Below are 26,146 nucleotides of genomic sequence, written 5' to 3'. Positions count from 1 at the left end.
TTCACTTTTACAATAAAAGAGAGTAAAGAAATTTTCAGTAAGCGAGTGAACAAAACCAATATCCTGCATCAGGGTAGAGCAAGAGTTCAATGAACGGGAAATATGCTCGAAGCAGTACTAAAAAGCCTCAAAGTTCCGCTACATCAATCAAGCGGTTCCACCTTATTTTTTCTTTGTTGATGGAATACATGTGGAGCCAAGAAAATGCTAATTTTCATGCGTTGCTGAGCCGTTCACTGCAAGTGCGTCCTTTATTTTCACCGAAAGAAAAAAAAAACATCCATCGAAGAGGCAGAAAGAAAGGTATTTTTTTCGTACTTGCTGTGTACTTTCCATGCCTGAAAAAAAGAACAGAAAGGGACAGGGTGAGAAACGAGGAATAACATAAATATATAGTCGCCGTTATGTTCTACGCTAGGACAGTGTGCTCGATGAATTTTCTGCAGTTATTTGGAATCATGGCTACTCCTTGTTCTTTGCTTTAGCTTTTTTTAATTATGGTTATGATGTGTTCTTTCTAGCCCTGCTTCAAATACTGTTATCATATCATTATCAATAAATATTACGTTTAAGGACTACTTCTCTCCTGTCGCTGCTCCTGTGAAATGCCTGTTATAGATTTTTAGGCTGAATAATGTCAATAACAAACAAACAATCAGGCATATAATCGTATTGCACTACTCTGCGTTTTACAGTCGCACGTGCAATAAAGGGCCAATATATATGAAGACGCTGACAACTAATGGCTTCCTTCTTGTTGTGTAAGCATTCTAAGATTGGAGTAATTACTATATGAGGCCACCTTAACACTTGTCCAAATGTTCACTTTTTTTTCACCTAACACTTGAGAGACGATGTTTAGTTTTCAGTCAAGAATACCTTTGATTCAAGAGAGCAATGCGGCCGCAGTGGTATAGAGCACTCACCTTGCGTGCTGTTCTAGGCTGTCCAGCTCCGTTGCTCATCACCACCCTCGTCGGCATTGGACATGGCCTTCACCTGCCCTCTTCAAAGCGCGGATCAACCCCTTGGACTGGACGCAGGATCCCTACCTGCAGTACCATACGAATGAAAACCAGTTCTTCGGCTGGCAGCCGTAGTCATCCACCACCAGTGTACCACTATCAGCGCCGACCACTCCGAATATAGGCTACTGCCCGCGATCGCCTCTCGGGGCACGACGCCGCATCGTCTTCGTGCTGTTACAGGTCAGTGACCTTGACCATTGAACTTGTTTCAAGAAGAAGGGGGAGGAGGAGGATGAAGAGGAAAGGCAGGTAGGTTAACCGGAAGGATAAGCGGTTTGCTACCATACATGGTGGAGAGCGATGAGGGGATAAAAAAATGAAAGAGAAAAGAGAGTAGCAAGAAATTGAAGTCATTATGAAAAGTCAGCGTTTGTTAAAGTCACAGCCTATCATGCAGGCCAGAAGTTAGCAATAAGCAGAGCAGTGCCTTGGAGGCCTTCACCGCCGACGATCGCCGCGGCCAGTGGATGAGAATCTTCATTTCCGTCAATGGGAGTCGATCTAGACGCTCGAGCGCACGGCTGAGAGACTGCCTTTCGGCACTGTAGGGAGGGCAGTAACAAAAAATGTTGGATGTAGTCTCGTCATACCCGCAAATGGCACATGCAGGACTATCAGTCAGCGATTAGGAAAGAGTAATGGTTGGTGAAAGCTACACCAAGCCACAGGCGACAAAGCAAAGTTTCTTCACGTCGTGGTAGGCCGGATGGAAACCGGAGCTTCAGATATGGGTACAAGGATTTTAAACGAGAATTGGAAAATTGTCCGGAATTCCACGCGGCAAGCGTGATGTCCCGCGCAAGTGCGCGAAGCCTTCCCGCTGCGTCTGATCTCGAAATGGCGATCGACACAAAATCGCCGTCGTGGTGAGCAGTTCGCGCGGCCTCATCCGCGCGGTGATTGCCTGCTATGCCACTGTGCCTCGGTAGTCGTTCGTAGATAATGTCGTGTCCTTTATTGACGGCAGTGTGATGTAGTTGTCGAATTTCCGCAACCAGTTGTTCATGGGCTCCACAACGAAGAGCAGCTTGTAAGCCTTGGAGGGCAGCTGTGGAATCGGTGAAAATAGCCTACTGCTGAGGGCGCTGCTGATTGATGTGTTCAATGGCGACACGAAGAGCAGTTAGTTCTGCACCCGTCGAAGAAGTCTGGTGAGCTATCCTAACTCTAATTTCTGTAGTCCTTGCGAGGATGACCACGGAGCCCTAAGAACTGATAGGGTTCACTGAGCCGTCGGTTTAGACGTGCACCCGGTTTGCATGGTGCTCATGGAAATATTCAAGAGTGACTTGCTTTAATTCTATCGGCCATAAAATTCGGCAGCGACTCTTCAGGAGCAACAATCGCTGCCTGTTCATGGTGTCGTACCATAAAGAGTGGTTATTTGTCCTAGAAACTGTGCACAAACTGCAAGATATGTTGCAAGCAGCCCAGTATCAATTCTTCCTGGCGGCTTGGAAACTATCCCCAGATTCAAGTCTGAAGACGTACTGGCTGCTGTGATGAAGACTGTGCACAGGCTAGAATCCGGCTAAGATGGAATTGGTGGAAGCTCCGGTAGGCGTGCGTGGAAATTCAGTTAACGCAGTTGTCTTCTAGGCAGCCAGTTTTTGAAGCTGACATTTGAGACTTTAGAAAAATAACGCTACTTCCTCAGCTGGTTGTGCTGATGGGCTTTCAAACGGTACCTCTCACCAATTCAGGACAATTCAATCGCGTTACATAATTAGAAAAAACCGGCTGGGACTCTGTAACTTGCTGCTTTTCGGCATTCGCGATGATTGTTCTTCGATGTAGTCATGTGCAGAGGCTAAAGTCAGTCACCTATGCAAGGTAAAATTTGACATTACAATTTATTCATTCAGAATAGAACGGGTGCACCATGTTGAGAAATGCTACTCGGAAATTGGCAAGCCAGAGATGGTCTAGTTATATTACAAGCTGAAAGGAACAGAGTTTGCTGCGCGCAAAGATTTCGCATTTCGTCAAGCTTCTTGTCGATGAGCTGAGAATATATAACAGCGGTTATGAACGATGCCACTGATGGCGCCGTAAAATTATCATCAGAATAGGTAAGATATAGCTTGGCGACCCGTGCCATCAGAAACAAATTGATGGCACATTGTAATTATCCTGTGCGATCGCAACTTTGTTTACGTTTCGATAACATAAGCAGCAGCTTCCCAAAACGCACTGATGTTTGCTCATATCTGAACAACCGTGAATGGGACATTACTATCCAAAACATCGCTAAATAAAGAAATCTGGGACGAAGATGTCCTGCCTAATCTGATTAACTTCACCATCGACCGAAATGATAGGAGCGACAGAAGAGGAGGTGGTGTTTCGATTGCGGAAAAATGATTTTCCCGTTAATATTCCTCCTGTTAGAAAGTTATCGAGTTTTCATTACATCGCCACCATGTAAACATCGTCTTGGCGTCTATTACAGGCCACCAAATAGATCCGAATCATTCGTCTTCAATTGGCATGATAAGTGTGCGGCAACACCAGCTAAATTTCCAAACAACACGTATTTACCTTCTTAGCGACTAAAATATACTGAGAATTATTGGGCTAAGTTAAGGTATCCAACACGTTAAAGTATGAGTTTCGTTCCATTAAGCCTCAATTTCTCATTAGTCAAGCTAGCTGAAGAGCCTACCTGAGGAAGCAATACCGCACACATTGTTTGAAACAGAAAAGGCGCAAATGGGCCGAGGACAAGAAGGAACGTGAAGCAACAGGACAGGCGCCGGTCCTGTTGCTTCACGTTCCTTTTTTGTCCGCGTCCCATTTGCGCTTTATGTTTCAAGCATTGCTACGAATCAACTAGCCCAAACCAAAGTACTTCTAGAGCACACATTGTATTCACGTCAGTTTCACACTATGATAACCCTACAGCTTTTTGTGATGAATTTAGTGATCATAACCTTCTTAATTATATGGTCACCTTTCATTAATGCACATGTGCGCCTACACATAAGTGCATATTTGATTGCAACCCCATGACTGGAGTCCACTAATCCCAGTTTGCAAGTTTTCCTTGTCACATACCTTCCGACTTTTTCTCGGCGTTCAACCAATGACAACCGGCTTTACCTCAGACATAAATTGATAGATTTCTTACGCTTTCATTTACTTTCGATTTAATTTTGCACGAACGCATCTATACGAAGGTTTAACACCATGTTGCGCGCACTAAAAAAGAAGAACTTTTCAAAGTTTTCAACCTGCTAGGCACCCGCGCTTCATGGCGAAAGCACGGAAACGCGCATAAAGAATATTCGATTGCCATCAGTAAAAACAACTTCAAGTATTATTACTGGCAAGTATTATTCAATGGCTTATGACGCACAACCCTAAAAAATGGAGGGGACACTTAAGCTCCGCCTTATAGGTATGAAACAGTGGCGTTAATGAGCTACTGCCCCATAAATGCGGAACTAGTAATTCGAGACTTTACATCCACTGATTTATGGGAGTCCCGACACCTCACCTGGCGCAGCGGTGCAGGGGTTAAGCGACGCGCCACCGCCCTGCGATGTCAGCTGCTGCCACCGGCGGTGCTTGGGCGACCCAGTTTACTATTCCCAAGCAACCTCTCGTGGCCAATAATTAACTTAATTGCCACCCGCCATGGTACTCAGTTTGCTCACAATCCAGTCGCAGGTTTTGATGACGCCGCAAGGTCGCGTGACCTAGGTGACTCACCTAGGTTGCCAAAATGGCCGGTTGCTCCGGTTGCTCCGGTCGCTCCGGCTGCGATGCTTCAATCGCATGCCAACTCCGAAGCCAACACCGAAGCCGACGCCTGACAGTATTTTCTCGCATGGGGATATTAACGCTCTCGTGTTAGGACTTGGAAATCGATAGGCCCCCTTGACACTCCGCTTTTTATTTCCTTGTTTAAAGACACCTGTACTCCAGTGATTCAAGAAGAATGCTGGCTTGCTTTCAGTAACATTTTTGCTTCAGTGCTCACGCACGAATACTATTGCACAATCGCACCATTAGCCGGTGTAGATTACCAATACCTGAGCCCCATTAAAGTTAGTGTCATTTTTATAGAATCATTCAATAACTATTTCAAGACATCATGTGCCTGCAGTATTGTTGGTCAAAATACAAAATTTCGCGGAAACACTTTCACCAACTGAAGTAATATTCTCTCTCAAATTTTACCTCTGTCTCTGACAACTGGAGAAGTTTCAAGGAATAGAAAAATTGCTATAATTATCATATTTCCAAATCTTGCGACAAAAACATGCACACTTGGCGCCCTATGCCGTTCACATCCGTCCCATGCGATGTCGCGAAACACATCACCGGTTTCGCCACTGCGCGGCAGCTAGATAATAATATTTTCTTTTTTGATAACGGCATGGGTTCAAGAAAGGCCTCTCACTTCAGAATGATTTACTCTCATTTGCTAAAGAACGGCTGCACAATACGGGCGAGAAATTTCAGACAGATTACATTATCTGAAACTTTTCAAAAACTTTTCCCTGCATCGCAAATTCACATCTCATAGCTAAAACTCTCGTGTAAGGGGTAATAAATTAACCAAATTCCTCATGAAACAGGAATTTATTGTAATTTCACAGGTAGTTCACAGTGTTAGGTCGCTCATCTAAGTTTCGCGGTGTACTACCTGACGAACCTTAAGGTGGCGTTCTGGGTTCGTAGTTTCTCACCTACATTAATGATATGCCACCTAGCGTAAAATTAATCATTCGATCACTCGCGAATACTACATCATTTGCTGCGAAGTCTGCTCACATGCAGATCACTTCACACTGGAAAATCACCTCAACTGCATAATCGCTTGTTGCTTATCGCGCAAATTTATTTTATTCGGCTGAATAAAGCTATCTCTCGGTTAGTTTCTTAACAACAGCTTTGTGTCGAACATGTGTTTATACAAATGCTTCGATGTTCATTTTTTCAGTGACCTCAGCTATTCCACCTATATAGAAAAAGTAACATCAAAAGCGTCATGGCTTGTGGCATCTAAAGCTCAATGTCCGTGGAACCACCTTTACTACCTGCAATCTTGCCTTACGTCCGCAGCTCGAATAGGAATCAATCATTTGTTGACCTCATCAGGCTTATTTACACACTTGAATTGGTTCAAATTCGTGCGGAATGTTCCTCTCTGGCAATCAGAACCGTCATTTCAGCGTAACAAACATGAAATCGTCCCTCTATCCTTTTACATTGCCATCACGGAGAATAACCACCATAATTTACCTGTTTGTTAGCCTACGTTGCCAATAATTCAACTGTGCCTCTTGCCTAAATTTATCACACCTCGTTCTGTCTAAAGAACACTCTAAGCTTCCTTCGCGTTTCTGCTTGAAAATTTGCATTTAATTCCTTCGCTTTGACGCGGGCTATCAATCACTATAATGGTCTTCCAGAACAAATCGCTGATATCCGTGGCCCAGCTGACTGTAAAGCAGAAATAACGGCCATTTTTTTTCTAATTACTAATGCATAATTAACTATTGTATAATGGTCTCAATTTTCAGTGATAAGCAATAACTATCAATAAGGATTTTAACTCATGTTACTCACGCTCCTGAATTGCGCCTATTTATTTAATCCCCCCTTACAAAACAATCCGACCCTTGAAGCCTGTGAGACAAGAGGAATGAATAAATTAATTTTTAATGCAGAGCCCTGTATCTACCATACAAACTTTGAGTTATTATCCTTTTAATATGCGCTCACGTCGCAAACTAGCAATCAGCGATATTCCTGAGAACACAGTAGCAAATCAGATAAGGACTTGATCACAACGGATTGCGGAAAAATAAATTATTGATGTGTGTTTTTTAACTTCAGACTTACATTCAAAAAACCGTGGGCAAGGACCGCTGCTGCACTTCACTGGCAACTGGTCACACCATTGTCCTGGGTGGCACACTTCCCGCTACAAAACAGATGAGAAAAAATTGCTGCAAGCTCTAACACATACTCTGTTTCTTTTTGGCACTTGAACAGTAAAACAAGCTGCTTCGGCACACAACTCTCTTGCAAACCGGCAAGGTGTTCCAAATCAGGCTTTCTAGATAAACTATTTAATGATGTCGATGATCTGATTGTTACCAGGTCGAAAAACGCCTCAACTATATTCCCTGCATTCATGAATGCCATTCGAACGAATTTTACATTCATTAATGAATGTTACACTTCTGAAGGGAGATTGAAAAAAAATTGTTATTGTTGTATCTACTAATACACCAGTATAAAATCAACCTACAAACATTAGCAGCCTACACCTTAGATTACAGCCTAATATTGTGGCTTCAAAAAACACGTAGAAATTACACCTCAGATATTCTACGCCATAAGTCATTCCATGCTTTAATGCCAAGAGCTGCTGATAACTCGTAAGATTGTTCTTTGCGAGCTGAAAATGCGAAATCGGTATCCACTATTACTTTCGCATGAAGGACGATTCTCTGTGCATGTTGTCCACAGATGTACACTTTTTGCCAGAAACGTGGAAAGGCAGTGAGAGCAGAGACACACCACAGCTCCAATGTGGAAGGGAAGCCTCAGTGCACACAAGAACGAACCCGTGCTATAATTTCTGCATTCAAGTTGAAAATATCAAATTAGTTATTTCACCCGAGAAAACCTCATTACAATAGAGCGAAAAATGCGCTTTTCAGTCATGACTAATCTCAAAAGCTGTAAGAACTTATATATTGTGATTAAAAATGATAAATACTAACTGTCAGCTCATAATGTGCTTCTTACTTTATATGGATGTGTATTGCAGCATGTATTTTCTCACAAACTGATTTATTGTGCTACGTTTTATTTGTATGTGTTGCATTTTCTCGGTAAATATAGTCGAAACCAAAGTACTTCTACTGATTAATACTGAAGACATTTTTTCAAACTGTGAAACTTACGATTGGTTCATCTTGGCTGGACAGTGCGCTCAAATATGCTTAGGTTAATCATGTACTTACACCGCACCGGCGGCCACCACCGAGTCCAGAAATTGGTCCAGTAAAGCGCTGCGCCTCTGCCACCATCGCTGCGACATGTTTAAGTCCACATGAAGAAAGAAGCAACGAAGGAATGACTGTTATAAGTTGTCAAATACGCGCACAGGAACGGGTTTAAGTCATTTCTTTTTTTTTTACAATTGATCAGGTTTTCACTTAATTCTTTACATTTGCAGTGTTTGACGTTTTTGCCTCGCTGAAATCTCGGAAAGAAAGAATCCAAACAATAAAAAATAGTCAATGTACAAAAGAGCGCTTTTTTTTTTAAAGAACCGTTTAAGGGCACCTTACGGGTTTAGTCATAATGCCGGTTTTGTATATTCACCTCTTAAGAAGTCTTAAAAATAGGATATTCAATATAGACGGTCATCTTTTCTACTTTTAAAAGGCAGATATTTAGTTGCGCAAACATCTAGCTAGAAACACTGGTCGCAGTTAACTTACCATCACTACTTTTCTTCAAGCACTGTGCAATATTTCTACCTGCAGCCTTATCATTTTTTCTTTGTTACTCGTTGCAGGCTGTGGAATATTTCAAACAAGGCCATTCGCTGCGAATAGAGAACCGCGCCTTAACCCTGATATGTGACGCCTATCGCTGTCTGGTTCTGCACAGTACCGACAATTGCATATCTCTATAAGTTCGCGCACTTGGCCCTAAGTCAAGCATAAAACACCGTAATTTGTTCCAGTCGAAAAGATTGCGAAGAAGAAAAAAAAGAAGAAAAAAAAGAGTTAACTTAAAACAGTTAACTCTGCTTCACTTATGTAATATAAGAAACATTTATTAACATATATCTTTTAGATTTTGTGCCAGTTTATAGCTAAATCTCCCCTTATTGTCTTGCAAAAAAGTTGTAAATTTTAAATGAAGATGTTTAACGCCCCGGATAGACACATGGACTAAAAGGAACATCATGATTGAAGAACTTCGGATGAACTTATAGCGCTTTGGGTTCGTAAACAAGCACTGGCATTGATCGGCGCACAGGAGGCTTTGGTGTTTCCGTTTTGCGTTTCCTTTTAAAGGTGCAGTGAAAAGAAATCTGAACTCATCTTTTTGCCACGGGAACTCGATCTTCGCGTTCCGAGCATTCTTAGAAACTTCGTCTTATTGCCCTGTATGGCCGATTTCCCTAATTAAATCGAATTAACGTCCGGCTCACGCACTTATTTTTTGAATTCACCCCGTATGGTGGGCGGAGTCGACCAACGCCTTTCAGCCTTTCAGAGTGCCTTTCAGCCTGCAGCGTGGAGGCTTAGCTTTCGCTTTATTTTGTTTTTTAGGTTTCCGTGAATGAATAGTTTCATTCGCAGATAATATAGCTGCAAAATAAGCCCACAGAAATTTAAATACGCGCGGACTATTTGCTACTACGGATTACTACTACGGAGCCGGACGTTAATTCGATTTAATTATGGAAATCGGCCACACAGGACAATAAATCGAAGTTTCTAAGAATGCTCGGAACGTGTAGATTGAGTTTCCGTGGCAAAAAGACCAGTTCAGATTCCTCTTCAATGCACCTTTGAGTTTTGCGTCTATCGAGAGATCAGACCTGGCTCTCCGGCTCAGTATCTGAGTGCTATAATCACTGAGCCGTCGCGCCGGATGAATATGAAGTAAAGAATAGCAACAAATGCTGAAGGAAAAAAATGGTTGGCTGGAACGTATCTATGAAAAGAAAATTGTATCCATGTTCTTAATTGACGGAAGCGGTGAAAAACGTTAACAGCTTTTTTTGTATTCTTTCATCCCTGCAGCACGCTGTCAACACGAAAATCAGGGAAAACGCCGAAAGAGCAAACTGATTACTGTACTCTCTCCAGCAGCCGTTAACATGCTTAGCGCCATGTTGAGACCTTCGTTGGCATGGAATAGAAGAGCAATGGTCGTGAAGCTAATCGGTATATCTTCGAAGAGGATACGTACTGCTCTGATGTCCAAAAGTGGCACGTGGCCTCCACTTGTACCATGTACTAAGCGCTGGAATCGCCTCTAGCTACTACCTTTGAAATAACACTTCATAAATTGCTAATTATTCTGAATACGAATAATCCGACACCATTTAAAGAGGAAAGAAAGCCGTTTACTTCAGTACACGCAAAAGAATTAAATACCGTTAAGTGAAGGCATACACTCTCGTATAAAATATCGCGTCCCGAAGTTCCTTCCTATTATACGTTTAATGTCCTAGAAAGCTCTTATTTGGATTTTATTTTCAAATTTTCAAATTCAAATTCTTTATTTCTGCCTTGTAAAGATACAGACAGCGGAGGCGCAGAAAAAGCTGTGAGAGACAGCTTGACTAAGCCGCAGCCCCCTTTCGCTTGGCAGCAGCTTGACAGCAAGGCTTTTAATACAAAGGCAGTTGCAAAGCGTGATAACAAGTATACAATAATGAGCAGGTACAAGAGAAAACGAAAGAACATTATACAATACTGACACAATATTCACATTGGGTGGACACAGGTATTGACAGCAAAGAAAAAAAAAGAGAAAGAAAAAAAACACACAAAACAAAAATTCTACATGCTAGCATACAAAGCACGCAAAGACCTGTTTGTCGAACCGAAAAGGTCAAAATTATTACATATATACGCGTTTAGCAGGGACGGAAGAGTGAACTGCAGGCGTTCTCTACCCGAGTTTAACCGTGGGGTCGGGACTATCCATGTCTCCGCATACCTTGTTGTGTAGCTTGCATCTCGGGTATTTAGTTCGGCAAGTTTACGTATGTGGTTTACATTTCTACGCGTTTCGAGTTTAAACCGGACACTCAAGCGATATTTATACAAGTTATGTATTTTTAGCACACCACTTTGTAGAAAGAGATCTTTGCTTGGCGAGTCCCAGGGGACATTGTAAACATGACGAAGGAACTTTTTCTGAAAAATGTAGATAGGCTGAAGACAGCTAACCGTAGCTGTGCCCCACACTAGATGGCAGTAGTTTAAATAGGAGTAGAAAAGTGAATTATAGAGGAGTAACTTTACTGTTCTTGGAATGACGTATCTGAGCCGACTTATGACTCCGGTTATTTGAGCCAGTTTCGTGACAATATGGTCCGTGTGGTGTTCCCAAGACATGCTGGAAGAGAAAACTACTCCAAGGCATTTAAATTGTTCAACTATGTCTATACGTCGTGAGTTTAGTTTAATCTCGATGGGGGAAGGAAGTACTTTGTTTTTAGGACGAAATATGACAGCTTTTGTTTTCTTCTCATTTATACGCATGTATCTGGATTCGGACCACTTTTGTAATTCACTCAAGGTGTCATTGCATTCCCGAACAAGGAGATCAAGATCATTTCCAGTAAAGAAGATGCTAGTGTCGTCAGCGTAGATAATAAATTTAGCGGCGGAGTTAATGTTGGAGATATCATTCAGGTACATATTAAAAAGTAATGGTCCCAATATACTACCCTGGGGAACGCCAGAAGTAACAAGTTTTAGTTCAGATGTCACATTGTCTATGCTTACAGCCTGTTTTCTATGCGAAAGATATGATTTCAGGATCATTTGAGCCAGTCCACGAATACCACAACGCTCCAAGTTTTTCAGGAGTACACTGTGGTTTACTAAATCGAATGCCTTCGAGAAGTCCACGAAGACACCAATAACAAAGGCCTTATTTTCAAACTGTGTTAGGATATATTCCTTTTGTTCGAGTAGTGCTAACTCGGCAGATTTATTTTTACAAAACCCAAATCTACGAAACTCTGCGATATCTAGTGCGGTAGCCACTTTTAATTACTTGTCATATGAAGCTTTGCGCTTCTCAAAATGCCTGTAGCAGCAGCTAATCTTCAGCGCGAGAGTCAGCCTCACCTATGCAAACATATTCACCGAGCCTATGCAAACACTAAATTTATGTGCAGCAGCGAGTGAGTGGAACCTCCAATTTCGGAGTAAAAGTTCCGCGCGTCAATTACCCCTTTCTTTGAGATTCTGATTTTGCAAGGCGCACGATTCGCCGCGTACTTCTTCACCAAGGCATACTACTCTCCCTATTAACTGCTTCTTTAAACAGTACCCATTTTTTAAACAGCTATTCAGACAAGGGTCCATTCCCCCCTCCCCCCCCCCCCAAAAAAAAAAAGAATAAAATGTCGGGAGCAATTTTGATTCCACGAACGAATAATAGCTTGAGACTCACCTGCTGAAAGCAGAAGCATAGCCAATAGGCCTGCTGAGTTCTTCATTGCAGTGTGCTTCGTGACACAGAGGGACTACACGGAGTCAAGGAAAGATTCACTGCTTTTATTTAATCGACCGGATGTTCAGACGGCACACCCGCCGACCGATCGAGCCCCCCCAGCCGCGTTTAGACGCGCGACAAAGAAAGAGAAGATTGCCTCCTCCGTGAAGCCCTTTCGCGCTTACCTTCCGCGACAGTCCGAAAACAAGAAACAGACTGGCAACCACACCCCAAGTCAGAAGGTGACGTCACTAGTGCGAAATACCAGCGTGTAATACGCTCATATTGCCACTACACGCATTTATCTCAAGGGGAATCACGTCTCGTGGCTCGCACGTGTCAGATGTAAACAAGGAGATGGTCGGCTGTTTCCTCTATCTAGGCGCGTGTCGCCTTAACTACCCAGCTCGTAAGCGAGCCCTATTTTATCTGCATTAGGAAGATAGCCGCCTCCTCGTCTCTTCTAGTCTTTTAATGGAAGCGAGGCTCATTTCTCATTGAATTTCAAATTCGCGTCCTCCATGTCGCGTAAATGATGTTGAAAACATGTGCTTCCAGCATAATGTGCATCAGTGATAATAGGGAGGTAGGCTATTTCTAAGTTCGGTCGAACGGCTACTCCCGAATACAACCAGAGTCCGAAGTAAGTCAAAGGGTTTGTGAAACAACGTTTTATCTTGTGCGCGTACTTTATGTGCAGCAGCACGTTGCGAAGGCTGGTAGAACTAGCCCGTCGCGTTTCTTTAAGCACAACATTGCGAGATATCGTGCAAGCGTGGGAAGATAGCAGGCAGTAGAACGGACGAAAAACTATCCGATCAAATGATTATGAGCAAAAAAAAGTACCTACAACTTTGTTATGATGGAAGCAGAATAGAACCGTGCACGTTTTGTGATTTCAATACAATATGAACAAACTTAGAACAAAATACAATAGAGTACAATCAAACTTAAGAGTCGAAGCTCTTTTTCAATTACGACTAGAAAGCGTGATAAGCTGACAACTATCTAAAGGGAGCTAAACCAGTGCACGCTTTGAAGGGAAGAGAAAGCTGGGTACCACAAATTGGAATTTATAGATCAATGCCCAATTATAAAACTATCGCCTATAGGGAATAGCGTCCTAGTGCTATGCCCAATGAGGCGCTGGTGCATAGCGAACTACTATGCTTCGCACTTGCTGAACTGGTTCTTAGGAGCGGTAAGCGGGCCTCCAATCAAACAGCAAGCAAGAAATACTTACAAAGGAATGAGGTAGCTACACCAAATCCCCTTTATTACAAAAACAAATAATTAGTAGGTTTAATCTGAGCGGCTGCCACATCATTCTTCGAAAGCTGATTGGCATTAGCTGGCGAAAAGCCTGGAGTGGCAGGCGCGTTTTGACTTTTCACAGGCGACAGCCCAGTTGGGCGTCTTGCAGGCCTTCTGGGGTCTGTACACTCAAGTGCATACTCAGTCTTCTTCCGCTTGCGGTATTTAGTTAGATCGCGTTCCCAGCATACTTCATGTACTCCAGAGTCCGCTTGCACAAGGCAAATTGGTCGAGTTCCCAGTGTTGTTACATGCACTCTAAACCCTCCGTTGGATTCTGGAAAGGAAAGGCTCATAACTGGCTTACAGGATCACTGAACACCTAAATCACGCCATGAGGTGGCGACAGTCTCCGCCCCCAAAACTATTAGATATAAGCTTATATCTAATATAAGATATAGGTGTGACAGAATCTCGAAAGTACAGTCTCTTCCGCACGCGTTTGTTGTAAATCGACCTGTATGCTCGAATCATGTTCTCCACACAAAAAGCTTCAACGGCAAGCGTAAGGATATGTCCGGGAGCGGAGTAGGAAGCAGACACATAAAGCGCCTTCATGGTTCTGCACACTTACACTCACATCACAGAATATTACCACACACAAATAAGAACACTGCCACAACTGCACCGAACACTGACCAAGGCCAAAGCTGCGACATGGCGTAAACTTCAAACTCACACGTATCCTAGCCTATATCAGAAACACTTGTTCTTCCCCCCCGTCTACCCGGACAAATTCCCGTACTGTGAAGAATATTTGCCTACGTTGTATCATTCCGTTTGTGCCTGCACAGTACCACTCGGCGGCATCCGATCCATAACCCTACCCACCCTTTCCTTTTGGGAAGATGCCCAGTCAGTCATGGAGCCGACCGACCAGCGTCGGCTCAATGTCGAGCGTGCCGAGAAAATAGCGATGGCAAACGTGGCCATGCACCGAGAGCCCTTCTTCAGACCGCTCTGATTGGCACGAACCCGCAAGACCAGTGACAGCTGCCCTGGTAGGCCTGCAAGATCTCGGCTACACTTGGCGCCCTGGACTGAGGGCTGCACTCAAGAAGACGAGCACAGTATAGTATTCTAATTAAAGTTTTTCGTCACACTTTGGATGAAATGATCTCTCGTTGAACGAGCATCGACAACAGTCTGTCTTATAACAATTCTCGTTTTCCATGCACTGTGGCGGCAGTCCAACATGAATAAGTCGCACGGCACACCCCCTTTTATAGAATTATCGCCATTTAGAAACCTTAAACCGCAGCGTGCCTGACATGTCCTTTTTATAGCCCGCTGCAAAATGTTCCAGTGAAATACTGCGTCCCAGCAGTCAAGAAAAATGTGATCTATGGTTTCCAGTTTAAAGCATATTAGGCAGTGAAACGACCATGGACCAAACAAGCCTTTTTCTCTCAACCATTATTTAATAGGCCATGTACCGGTATGCAAAAGGAAACAACATGTTTTTGCTTACGATCGGTCTGGCATACTTTTAACTCTTATTTCAGACTTCTTTGCTTTTCCCTCTACAGTACAAGGAACGATAAAGAGGAACCGCTAATATGACGGGAAGGAAGTCACTCATGTGTTGTTTTCGGGTCACAGAACATCGCATTGCAGTAGAAATCTGACCTTGAATATGAAGAATTTAATTTGATGACTTTAAAAGGATGGCTTTGGTGAGAATACAGTTTTAATCCATTACAGGTAAGTACTTTCTTAATGAAATGAAGAAAAATTACCCAAATAAATGACAAATTGAACGTTGAAATAAACAAACAACTACTTACACTGTTTGCGTGGATGATATGGGTAACCGAGTAGTCACGTATACATTTTTGCAGAAAATTATCCACTGTTGTTTGTCTACTCACCACTGTTCTGGCAGCTACGATTGCAATAATGCTCCACCCTGCCCTCTCCCTTCAGCATATATGACGGAAATAGAATAAGAAAAAATAAAAAATTGTTTTATTTCTGGTGATCTGGAATAATATGTTACTAATACAAAACATTTCGTATGTCCAAGAAAGCCACGCATATTATCGTCCTTCGGGGATTTTATTAGGTAGCGAGCAAGAGCTACAAAGGCTGGAATCCGTTATCAGAACCGATGTTGGTTTAGGGCGCTGGTTTATATGCCTGCAAATAGTAAAGAACATATGCATGTTATAATGCGTATAGACACAAATCAACTCAAGTTAGAAACACAAATTAAAACTTCAATTCTCTTCAATATGGAAGGGAATAACCTTCATTTACCTAGGCTGGCCAAGTGAGAAAAGTATTAAAAAAAATGCAGACGGCTTAGGAATGGCTGCGAATGTCCTAAAGGCTTGCTGTTCTTAATCCAATAAAATTATTTAAAAACATAACTACAATTAAAACAGATGTAAATAAAATCGCACCAGAACAATGATAATGCCATACATTTTTAACGCATCCGTTCTTTTGCACACTGCTACTAATATAGCTTTCTGAAAACACATAAGAAAATGAATATACGCGGCTTGCTCCGTGCGTAGCTTGAAGACACATGAATTCAACATTCTAAAAAACAATATTTATTGAAAAACATTGTTTTCCACACAAACTTTTTAAGCTCACGTAAAGCTCTTGTTCTACATTCGAATATTGTATCAATGACCGAGGCGTTTCCAAGCCATTAACGCTGACCCTGAAATGCGATGAAGATGCTCTTGCAATACATGGCGCTCGATATCGTATCTAAGATTTTCAATCAAGAGTTTCACGTCATCCCTTCAAAAACATTCCAATGTACACATTACAGCGTTCACAAATACGGTTGGATGCAGGAACTTAGGCGTATCACCTGTATCTATCCGAATACGATGAAGGAATGCGTCAACTCAAGGCGCTTGTTAGAAAGTAAGAGTAATTTTAAATTGGAATGTCCTACGAACGTAAGTGACAACTGGTAGCTCGTGTAGACATGGTTGGGATTTATTGAACGAGCTTTCTAACTTAGATATCCCTCTTTTCTTCGATCTCTCCCCTTCCCACACAAAAAAAACAATGAAAGGTACAAATAGAGCAATGCTTTTCGAAAGACAATATTCCGCAACTTGGCCCACTTTTGTGAGTTTCCGGATGCGTTAGCGGATGCAGGAAGCGTCTCATTTCGGCCTTGCCAAACGAGAAAACGGCGTCGTTAATACAGGGGGTTTCTCAATTAAAGCAGTTATTCTTTTAATGGAGTGTGTAGCGATAAGGTTAGTAACTGTCAGTGATCGCAAAACTGCTCTAAATTAATTTCGTCAGCAAATTCATATGCCTTGACGTTCAAATTGCGATAACTTTCCATATCACTGTAAGTCTTTTCGTTAGCCTACAACTGAATTACTTTCAAGAGACAACTGTTGTAGACATGGTCCTTGAGGGGGAATGGTAAGCTGCTAATAATGACCTCAGAATGCTCGCCCAATTCACTGCACCTCATTCTTGTACTCCTAGTTATTTCATTCTCGTAGTTCGGGCCAGCGGTTACTGCCTGCCGTAATGCACCGAAATCAGGCGTGTGTTAATGATATAAAAAACTCCCATACATTGACAAGCATCCACCCAAGCTTTTAAATCTCCTAAGAAATTCTATTTATCGTATAGCCCCTCGTATATTATTAGCACATTCCCTTGCTTTACGGATGATGTATATGTGGTCATATTCCTGCCTCTTTTGTAAACCGGTTCAATGTATTTTTTTACGAATTTTCTAACTGATCAAAATTCAATCCACACACTTCTCTCGTCTTCTTAGCCCTATATCTGCAAGGCAGGCAAATGAAATCTTGCCTCAAACCGTCCTCTTAGTGATTCTCTGTGCAGCTCCTAAACATAGCTATAACACAAGCCAACAGCCACAGAAACCAAGGGGCACAGGGGATTTTTTTTTTAAGTTATTTATTTTGTGGTGTTGATCAATTTAGAATATTACTGAATATGTTATCGTTTTTAAAGATAACTGATTAGAAAAGCAGAAGAAAAAACAACCACCTGCCGCCGGTGGGATCCGAACCCACGACCTCCGAATTACGCGTCCGGTGCTCTACCTCTGAGCTACGGCGGCGGCTGTCAATTCTTCTGCTTTCGGGGGTATTTATGTTTACAAGTAACCTAACCTTGAGAGTGTTCATCAGCGCCACCCACGTTCACAAGCGGCGGACGTAGAACGTCCTGAGTTACCGCAGGTGTGACGTAGAACGTCATCGAACGGAGAGGGTGGAAGCTGCGTGAGAACCCTCTTATGCTTCCTAAGGCGTCAAGGCTGCCAGAATCGAGGCCCTCGCTAAGCAATTAAGCAAACAAGGGAAGGGGATGAGGGGCTCGTTATAAATATGACAGAAGCCAACAGCCACAGAAACCAAGGGGCACAGGGGATTTTTTTTTTAAGTTATTTATTTTGTGGTGTTGATCAATTTAGAATATTACTGAATATGTTATCGTTTTTAAAGATAACTGATTAGAAAAGCAGAAGAAAAAACAACCACCTGCCGCCGGTGGGATCCGAACCCACGACCTCCGAATTACGCGTCCGGTGCTCTACCTCTGAGCTACGGCGGCGGCTGTCAATTCTTCTGCTTTCGGGGGTATTTATGTTTACAAGTAACCTAACCTTGAGAGTGTTCATCAGCGCCACCCACGTTCACAAGCGGCGGACGTAGAACGTCCTGAGTTACCGCAGGTGTGACGTAGAACGTCATCGAACGGAGAGGGTGGAAGCTGCGTGAGAACCCTCTTATGCTTCCTAAGGCGTCAAGGCTGCCAGAATCGAGGCCCTCGCTAAGCAATTAAGCAAACAAGGGAAGGGGATGAGGGGCTCGTTATAAATATGACAGAAGCCAACAGCCACAGAAACCAAGGGGCACAGGGGATTTTTTTTTTTTTTCGTGGGTTCGGTGAGGTCGTGGGTTCGGATCCCACCGGCGGCAGGTGGTTGTTTTTTCTTCTGCTTTTCTAATCAGTTATCTTTAAAAACGATAACATATTCAGTAATATTCTAAATTGATCAACACCACAAAATAAATAACTTAAAAAAAAAATCCCCTGTGCCCCTTGGTTTCTGTGGCTGTTGGCTTCTGTCATATTTATAACGAGCCCCTCATCCCCTTCCCTTGTTTGCTTAATAGCTATAACACGATACTCTTATACTGACAAACCTGGTTAATCAATAACAAACCGACAGACGTTTTTCAGCTCAATGAAAAAATCAGCAGAATCGTTTTTAGGTTTAAAAGTGGGGATCGTTATTTACTATTTACCTACCATCCTATCTCTCTAACAAATATTAGTAAGATTTTGGGGCAAATTATCTACTGAAAATAATATATACCACATTGATGAACTGCAAAACATGACCAATGAGACAGGCAGAGCAGTACTGTGGTTCTAAATATTAATCTGCGGAAAACCAAAGTAATGTTCAAGAGCCTCTGAATGGAACAGCATTTTACAGTTAGTAGCGAGGTACCGGAAGTGGTACCTCCCTCAAGACAAAAGTAACTATCAGTTGGATCTTACCCGTACTCGTCTATGCGGTAAAAAACGTTCAGGCTAACGTAAAGGATTCAACTTAAGTTGTATACAGCGCAGCGAGCTACGGAAGGAAAAATGATAGGTGTAAAGTTAAAGACAGGAAGAGGCCGGAGTGGGTCCAGGATCAAACAGGGGCTAATGAAAACCTTAGCCGAAATAAAGAGGAAGAAATGGGCTTTGGGCAGTGCATGTAATGCGAAGGCAAAATAACCGATGGGCCCTGAAAGTGACAGACTGGATTACAAGAGAAGAAAAGCAGAGCAGTGGGCGGCAGAAAATTAGGTGGCCTGAGGAGATTAAGAAGTTTGCAGGGATAGGGTCCCAGCAGCTGGCGCAGGACATGGTTAATTGGAGAAATACTGGAGAGGCCTTTGTCCGGCAGTGGGTGTAGGCAGGCTGATGATGATGATTATTATTATTATAAAGATGTGACCTTCGTAAACCAGCGTTGATTCCGGGAGAATGACACCCACCAATTCTGTACAAAAACATTTTTCAACGGAAAAGAATTTATCAACGCAGTTTTTTATATATCGTCAGATTTCCCTATAACAATTAATACATCCTCCGATCTTCCGTCAACAGGATTGCATTTTTTATATTAACTTTTTTATTAATGTCAGTAACGTTCCCATTGGTTTTCTAAGGTTGTCCTAACTGCTAGATGCAAGCGGTGGAAAATTAAAAAAGTTTTGCTACACATTACAAGAATGAACCATTGCCTTTAGTACTTCAATAACAGTGCCTTACATTATTCCAATATTCGAAATGTTCGTCCAGGAATGTGTGACATGTTATGTTCTGAAAAACGACCATTTGAATTCATGATGGCAGTCGTAACCTGCACGCCTCAGAAGATATTCATGCCTTATTCACTGATCTTAAGACGCATTCCACAAGGTATCTATTTCTCGCTTGCTCCTGAAGATAGAGCCGTCAAAATAAATTCATCACTTATCTGTGAGGTACCAATTTTTTTTCACCGCACATCTATCTGCCTGTTGGATTCATTACCATCATCATCCACTGCTGGGAAAAGGTCTCTCCCATGCCTCTCCTATTAACCCTCTCATTTGCCAGTTGCGCCCACCGTATCCCAGCAAACTTCTTAGTCTCATCCGCCCCCATAACTCTCTGTCGCCCCCCGCTACGCTTGCCTTCTCTTGGAATCCACTCCATTACCCTTAAGAACCAGCGGTTATCTTGCCTTCGCATTACATGCCCTGCCCAAGCCCATTTCTTACTCTATTTCGACTAGGATGTCATTAACCTGCTTTGACCCATCACCCACTCAGCACGCTTCCGATTTCTCAACGTTACACCTATCGTTTTTATTTCTACAGCTCGCTGCGTTATCCTTAACGTAAGTTTAACCCTCTTTGTTAGCCTCCACGTTTCTGCCCCATAGTGAGTAAAGGTAAGGTACAGCTGTTGTATACTTTCCTCTTGAGGGATATTGGTAAACTGCCATTTATGATCTGAGAGAACCTACCATATGCGCTCCACCACATTTTTATTCTTCTAGTTATTGCCCTCTCATGATCCGGATTGCGATTACTACCTGCCATAAGTAGACATATTCTCTTACTACTTCCAGCACCTCACTACCAATTGCGAACTGCTGTTCCCTTGCTGGACTGTTCAACATTACTTTGGTTTTCTGCATGTTAATTTTTAGCCCCACCGGTCTGCTCTGCCTGTCTAATTCATTGGTTTTGCAGTTTATGTCCTGAGTGACTTAGCAAGGCAATGTCCTCAGCGAATCGCAAACTACTTAGGTATACTCCATTACCTCTTTTCCGCAACTCTTTCTAAACTAAGCCTCGGAAATACCTCCTGTAAGCAGGCGGTGAATAGCATTGGCGAGATCGTGTCTCCCTGCTTGGCACGAAAGCTTACTGGGACTCTAAGCGTTCTTTGTTTCCCTTAAATACCTGCCTCACCCTCCCCCCCCCCCCACCCCCCACCCCTCCCACTCCTTGTCCTCAACAATAAATTTTTCTGCACACCGCTCAGTCTTATGCAAGACTGCGAAATCGCCAGAGAGCAAGAGTATTCAAAGATGCCTCGATAAGTTAACCTTATCTGTATGGTGTTTGCAATGTTGAGAGGGCGTGTTTTTGGCTCTGGTATCTGGCATCAGGCCGGAACCCAGGCCTGATTACTGAGTTTCATGGGCACTGTAATATTTTTAGCTGATTGAGAATTGCGCTGCACAGGGATTCGAACCGAAGTCCTCGTGTACTTGGGGCCAATGCTTTGCCTCTGCATCCATATTTAAGCCAATACCGGTTTTCATCTTTTTTTTTCTTTGGCGTAGCTCCTATGTAGCCGATACTTTAGCAAAACACTACTTTTAATTGCTAGAATTGTCTCGGAGTACTTTTCTTAGAGTACAGAATTCTGTTAGAATACTCACCCTTAACTTTATTTTCTTCATTTTAATTTTATTCCTGTAGTTGCGCTTTGCATTCGTAGTCCTCGGTCATCTACTGATATTTCTGGCCTTAATTATTTAGCAGGACGATGTGAGAAGAAAGGCTTAGGTTACTAATGAGTTGGTGCTTGATTTAGTTGCACTAAATAACTGTCCTCGTACCGTTAACTTCGTCTTGAAAGAATGTCGTACGCCAAAAAAAAGGACGAAACAGGAAAACAAAACACAGAATAGCGCCTCTTTCCTGTTCTGTGTTTTCCTTCCTGTTTCGTCTTTTTTTTTTTGGCGTACGACATTCTTTCAAGACGATGTACCAACTAACCCGTCAGAAAGTTCTACTACGTTAACTTCGTTTTGCCCTGATACTCACATCGAGAACGCGAAGTGCAGGGACGTCTGAAGCAGGTGAATGGAAGCCTAACACAGCGCTGACCAGGGCGACAGAACTGGTCCTGGAAAACAAAAAGGTGTGGTGCTGACGAATTCCCACATACACGAAAGAAAGCGTGTGCAAAAAAAGTGAATTTTTGAGCTCAACTACGCACTAACTGGGGCTCCAGAGTTTTATTGTTATGCGATTTTGAAAGACGGTTGGAAGTATGTTAAAACTGAACGTAGAGACAATCTGCAGTTTTACTGCTGCCAGTGCCTGGCTATACTATATGCATACAGCCTTTCTTAAAAGTTTAGAGGCCGGGGGTTTGCTTAGTGGGCCTTCTGTAGCGTTTATAGATGTGGTAGCCATTAGAGAGTGCGGTAACAGCCGTACTATTACTTTCCGGCTATTTGGAACACTGGGGATGGATTACGAGCCAAATGATGTGACTAGAAAGCAAACTACTTGAATTCCAAGCTTTTGGCAAGGGCTGTGATACAGTTTGGAAAGGCGGTCTTGTTTTTTAGCTAGGATGTGAACGTTGTCACAAAAGCTTAAAATATTTCGATAGTTGCTTTTGGAACTATAGTGACTGGATTTCCAGTAGTTGTATTTTTATTCGTTTACGGCTTTATCATTTCTTAGGACTGAAATTATGCTCCGAGTACTGTCGAAAGGCAGATGTCAGGTTTTCGCTGCTCCACCAATTTGTAAGCAATTTAAAGATATCGTCATGGGCGGCTCTTGAATTTATCTTTTGAGAAAATTTATTTTTAAGATGTCAGTACGACAGCGACTTATGTCTTCATGCCACCACATTGTTGGTGCTTGAACAGCGCCCAAGAACTGAGTACAAAGCAAAGGCATTTTTTGCAATTCTTGTTATATGTACCAACATACACTATACAAAACCACCCTAGAGGTACCCCAAAAGGAGAGCGGAACTAAACTTGATTATCGTGAGTAGCTCTTCATAATGACAAAGTGGGCGCCAAAATATTTCTAATAACGTTCTATGAAAACGCTATAATGGCATCTTATGCTTAGTTATTAGGAATATGCTTTTCAACGTTACCCGAGCTCAAGTGCAGTGCGGCATTTCGTCGTCCTAATACGGAGCTGCAATTATCATATTTTTTTAATGCCACATGTGTTTCTAACATTCGAAGTGTACGAAAGGCAAAGTCGCCACCGAACAACTTAAATTTTGTAATCGTGCTGCTAATTCACAGGCACAGCTTAAAAGCACTGATTTCCGCAAGTATGTGGTTTGAGAAGCGCCTGAAATAACATTAGACAACTGTGAGTGATGTGTGTTAGCAGTCCTTGTCTCCAGAGTGCCTTCGAGGAGGTGAACGAGCCATACGAGCCAATTGATTGGCTGGTAGTCTAAGGAACTAAATGATCTCACAACTCTCTAGGGCACCGCTCAAGGCCGAAAACGCATGCGCTGTAGCAGTTTCTCCATGTATTTATGAGGCTGTATTTTTGGCATATACATATCCATGGTATTTCTCGCACCTCCTCACACCGCGTATTTTTTCTCCCCCACTTACGCCGCAACGAGGTCGTCGAGCACCACCGCCGGTTTGCACAGGCTGGATTCTTCGCAGCAGATCTCCCAGTTTGGGCAATGCTCTTTCCGACAGTTTTCGCGCCTCCATTAGGACCACTGCAGGTAGTCATCACTTTCATTATCATTGTTCCAAGCGGCGCAGATAAATGTAACCTCTCGCCCTGAGAGCCAGTAAATTGCCTTTGTTCGACAGACATGTTTGCTTAAAACAGGCGCGGAAGAATAATTTTCCTTCACACTTAAATCGAAATGCCCACTGACGCATGTAAGACACGATAAATAAAGAAGTAAAATATCATAGTAGAGACCTCAGCGGTGTCACAGAAACTTCTTGTAACCGGTATTGTTTTACTGACGCAAATTTCATTACCTTTAGGCAATGGGAAATTTCGCTTCCAGTAGTTGAGAATACCTTACAAGAAAACACGTCTTAAAAATTGCAACTTTCTGTCGAACGAATGCTGCATTATAATTAACGATATCTGAAACTTTCGTTTGTATACGAATTCTTGAAAAGTGGCGATAGCAAGAAGCCTCATCACTAACAGGGACGGCAGCAGTTAGTCTGTTGTAGTAAATGCTTTCGCAAAAATGCCAATGTAACGGAACTAAACATTTCCTAGTTTACTTAGATGAAGCACTCTTTACTTGCCTGTGCACAGCAGAAAGACTGCAAGGATGACCGCGAAGTGCTTCATTGCTGTCACAAGAGGGGAATGCAAACTTACGATGCGGCACAGTCTTTTTATTTCACGTCCCGGACGTTGGGGCGGCGCTCCAATGTCCGGTCGAGAACCCCTCCACCCTTGAAAAGATATAAAACAAGCCATAAAGTTCTACCATGTCCGGGAAAGCCTACTTCTCCTTGCCTTACAACAATGCAACGCGGTAGGAAGGTAGCTCTGCGCGACTACGTGGAGACTGAAAGTAACCTTTACTAGACAAGTTGTTCACATGTAGGGCTCGGCTGTACAGCAGGATGGTGAACCACTCCCTGGCGGTGCGGAATTGCGCCACATGAAATATGTCGGAGGCTGATTAAAGAAGTCTCGACTGCACTTTCTTCATCCCGGATACCGTATCATATTTCCGACGCCACGTACATGGCCGCTGCTTAATGTGTCTTCAGGATGTCACTGTCCATTTATAACATAATATACGAGGGGGTACCCAAAAGAAACCGGACTTATTTTTGTTTGAACTTATTTCTTTACATTTTAAGCACAGACCTTCAGTCTCCTTCAAAGTATTCCCCACTTGCAATGATACGCTTGTCGAATCTTGCATTCCATTTTTCAAAACATTGTTTAAATTCATCTTTTGTGATGCTTGACAGTGCCTTCGTCGTTTTTTTCTTCACCTCAGCAACATCAGCGAAACGCTTTCCATTCACCTATTTTTTCATTCTAGGAAACAAAGAAAGTAGCACGGGGCAAGGTCGGGAGAGTATGAGGGTTGAGGAATAGGGGTCATGCCATTTTTGGTCCAAAATTGTCGTAGAGACAGGGCTGTGTGAGCAGGGGCATTGCCATGATGGAAAAGCCACTCACCCGACTGCCACAAATCTGGCCGCTTCCACCGCACACTCTTGCCCAATCTTTTCAAAACATCCAAGTAGAAAGCCTGGCTAACTGTCTGACCCTGCGGAACAAATTCTCAATGGACGACTCCTCTCACATCGAAAAAACAAATCGGCATTGTTTTGAGGTTTGGTTTCACCTGACGAGCTTTCTTGAAGCGAGGTGAATTTGAAGTTTTTCATTAGCATGATTGTTGATTTGATTCAGGATTCGATTCAGGAACACTTCAGTTGTCCCCATAGCGTCGTCCTTGTACGTCTTTCTTAATATTTCAAGAGTTTCCATTCAACTTTTCCCGAGCAAAAATCAGAATTTCACCGGCGCGCGCTGTTCACGAAAATCAGCCATTGCAAAAACGACGTTCACACAAAACAGTCGTCAGTCTAAAACTCTGCCTAAACTAGTCTGACCTCCTTCAACGACGGCACTCGGCTTACTGACTCTGGAATGTTCGTTCTATGCGCCCCTAGTGGCAAAACGCGGTACCATAGAAGCTTTGCCGACCAAAAAATTTAGTCCGGTTTCTTTTGGGTACCCCCTCGTATCTTCGTCTCCAGCTGTTTTGTTCGGATAAAGACAATCTTATCAGATGCTATGACACGGAAGTCGGCAGTGACGGCCCGCTCCGGTGGCCCATGCATCTCGTCGTGCCACAAGGTTTTGCATTTCATCGTTTCATGCCTTCATCACCCTTAGTTGCCCATTTCAAGAAAGTGGCGCGTGAATGTTCCTAACTCTGGGAGTATCAAGCGGCAGAGCAACGTCTGAGGAAATACACCGTCATCATCTTGAGCTCGTGCAAACACACAATCGCAATTTTTTCTCATCGAGCACTTAATGTCTCTCTACATTCAGGAATCTTGAAGGTAATACCTCATTCAAGGTAAACTCCCTTGAAGTGCTAAAACTCCTGCCTCTAGGTACCTTAAGCAATCTCTAAGTTGGCTTTCTTTTGGCGCAGAGCGATGAGCTGCTGGCTCGCCGCGCTCATAGAGTTCACAGACATAGGCTGGCCAAGAATGCAGTTTGTTTAGCGCCCATAAATGGTCTGAGTATTTT

The 26,146-nt window shown here is 42.9% G+C and overlaps 1 protein-coding gene and 2 non-coding genes across 3 annotated transcripts; all 3 read right to left on the bottom strand.

Annotated features, from left to right (window-relative positions):
* LOC149359572 (uncharacterized) lies at positions 1-24,298 on the bottom strand. The gene is made up of 7 exons (XM_089569079.1): positions 24,160-24,298; positions 23,488-23,603; positions 21,926-22,007; positions 8,018-8,085; positions 6,885-6,966; positions 927-1,052; positions 1-338 (listed from the first exon to the last, which is right to left on the bottom strand). The coding sequence occupies exons 1-6, from the start codon at positions 24,203-24,205 to the stop codon at positions 1,021-1,023; spliced, it is 426 nt and encodes a 141-aa protein (XP_089425205.1). The 5' UTR covers positions 24,206-24,298; the 3' UTR covers positions 1-338; positions 927-1,020.
* Positions 17,581-17,652, bottom strand: TRNAT-CGU (transfer RNA threonine (anticodon CGU)). The gene has a single exon. It is a non-coding gene; the product is annotated as a tRNA-Thr (tRNA).
* Positions 18,075-18,146, bottom strand: TRNAT-CGU (transfer RNA threonine (anticodon CGU)). The gene has a single exon. It is a non-coding gene; the product is annotated as a tRNA-Thr (tRNA).
* Positions 24,299-26,146: the final 1,848 nt, after the last annotated feature.

This window comes from Amblyomma mixtum, chromosome 2, assembly GCF_055824585.1.
Source record: "Amblyomma mixtum isolate Tamu chromosome 2, ASM5582458v1, whole genome shotgun sequence".
Lineage (NCBI taxonomy): Eukaryota > Metazoa > Arthropoda > Arachnida > Ixodida > Ixodidae > Amblyomma > Amblyomma mixtum.
This window is presented reverse-complemented; position numbering and strand designations above follow the sequence as displayed.

What these genes read in the sequence shown, in the direction of transcription:
- LOC149359572 (XM_089569079.1), bottom strand. Translation starts at nt 24,205, where the DNA reads ATGAAGCACTTCGCGGTCATCCTTGCAGTCTTTCTGCTGTGCACAG. An exon ending in AGTCTTTCTGCTGTGCACAG is followed by an intron (nt 23,604 to 24,159) that starts GCAAGTAAAGAG and finishes GACTACCTGCAG; the next exon opens with TGGTCCTAATGGAGGCGCGA. An exon ending in CTCGACGACCTCGTTGCGGC is followed by an intron (nt 22,008 to 23,487) that starts GTAAGTGGGGGA and finishes TTTGTTTTCCAG; the next exon opens with GACCAGTTCTGTCGCCCTGG.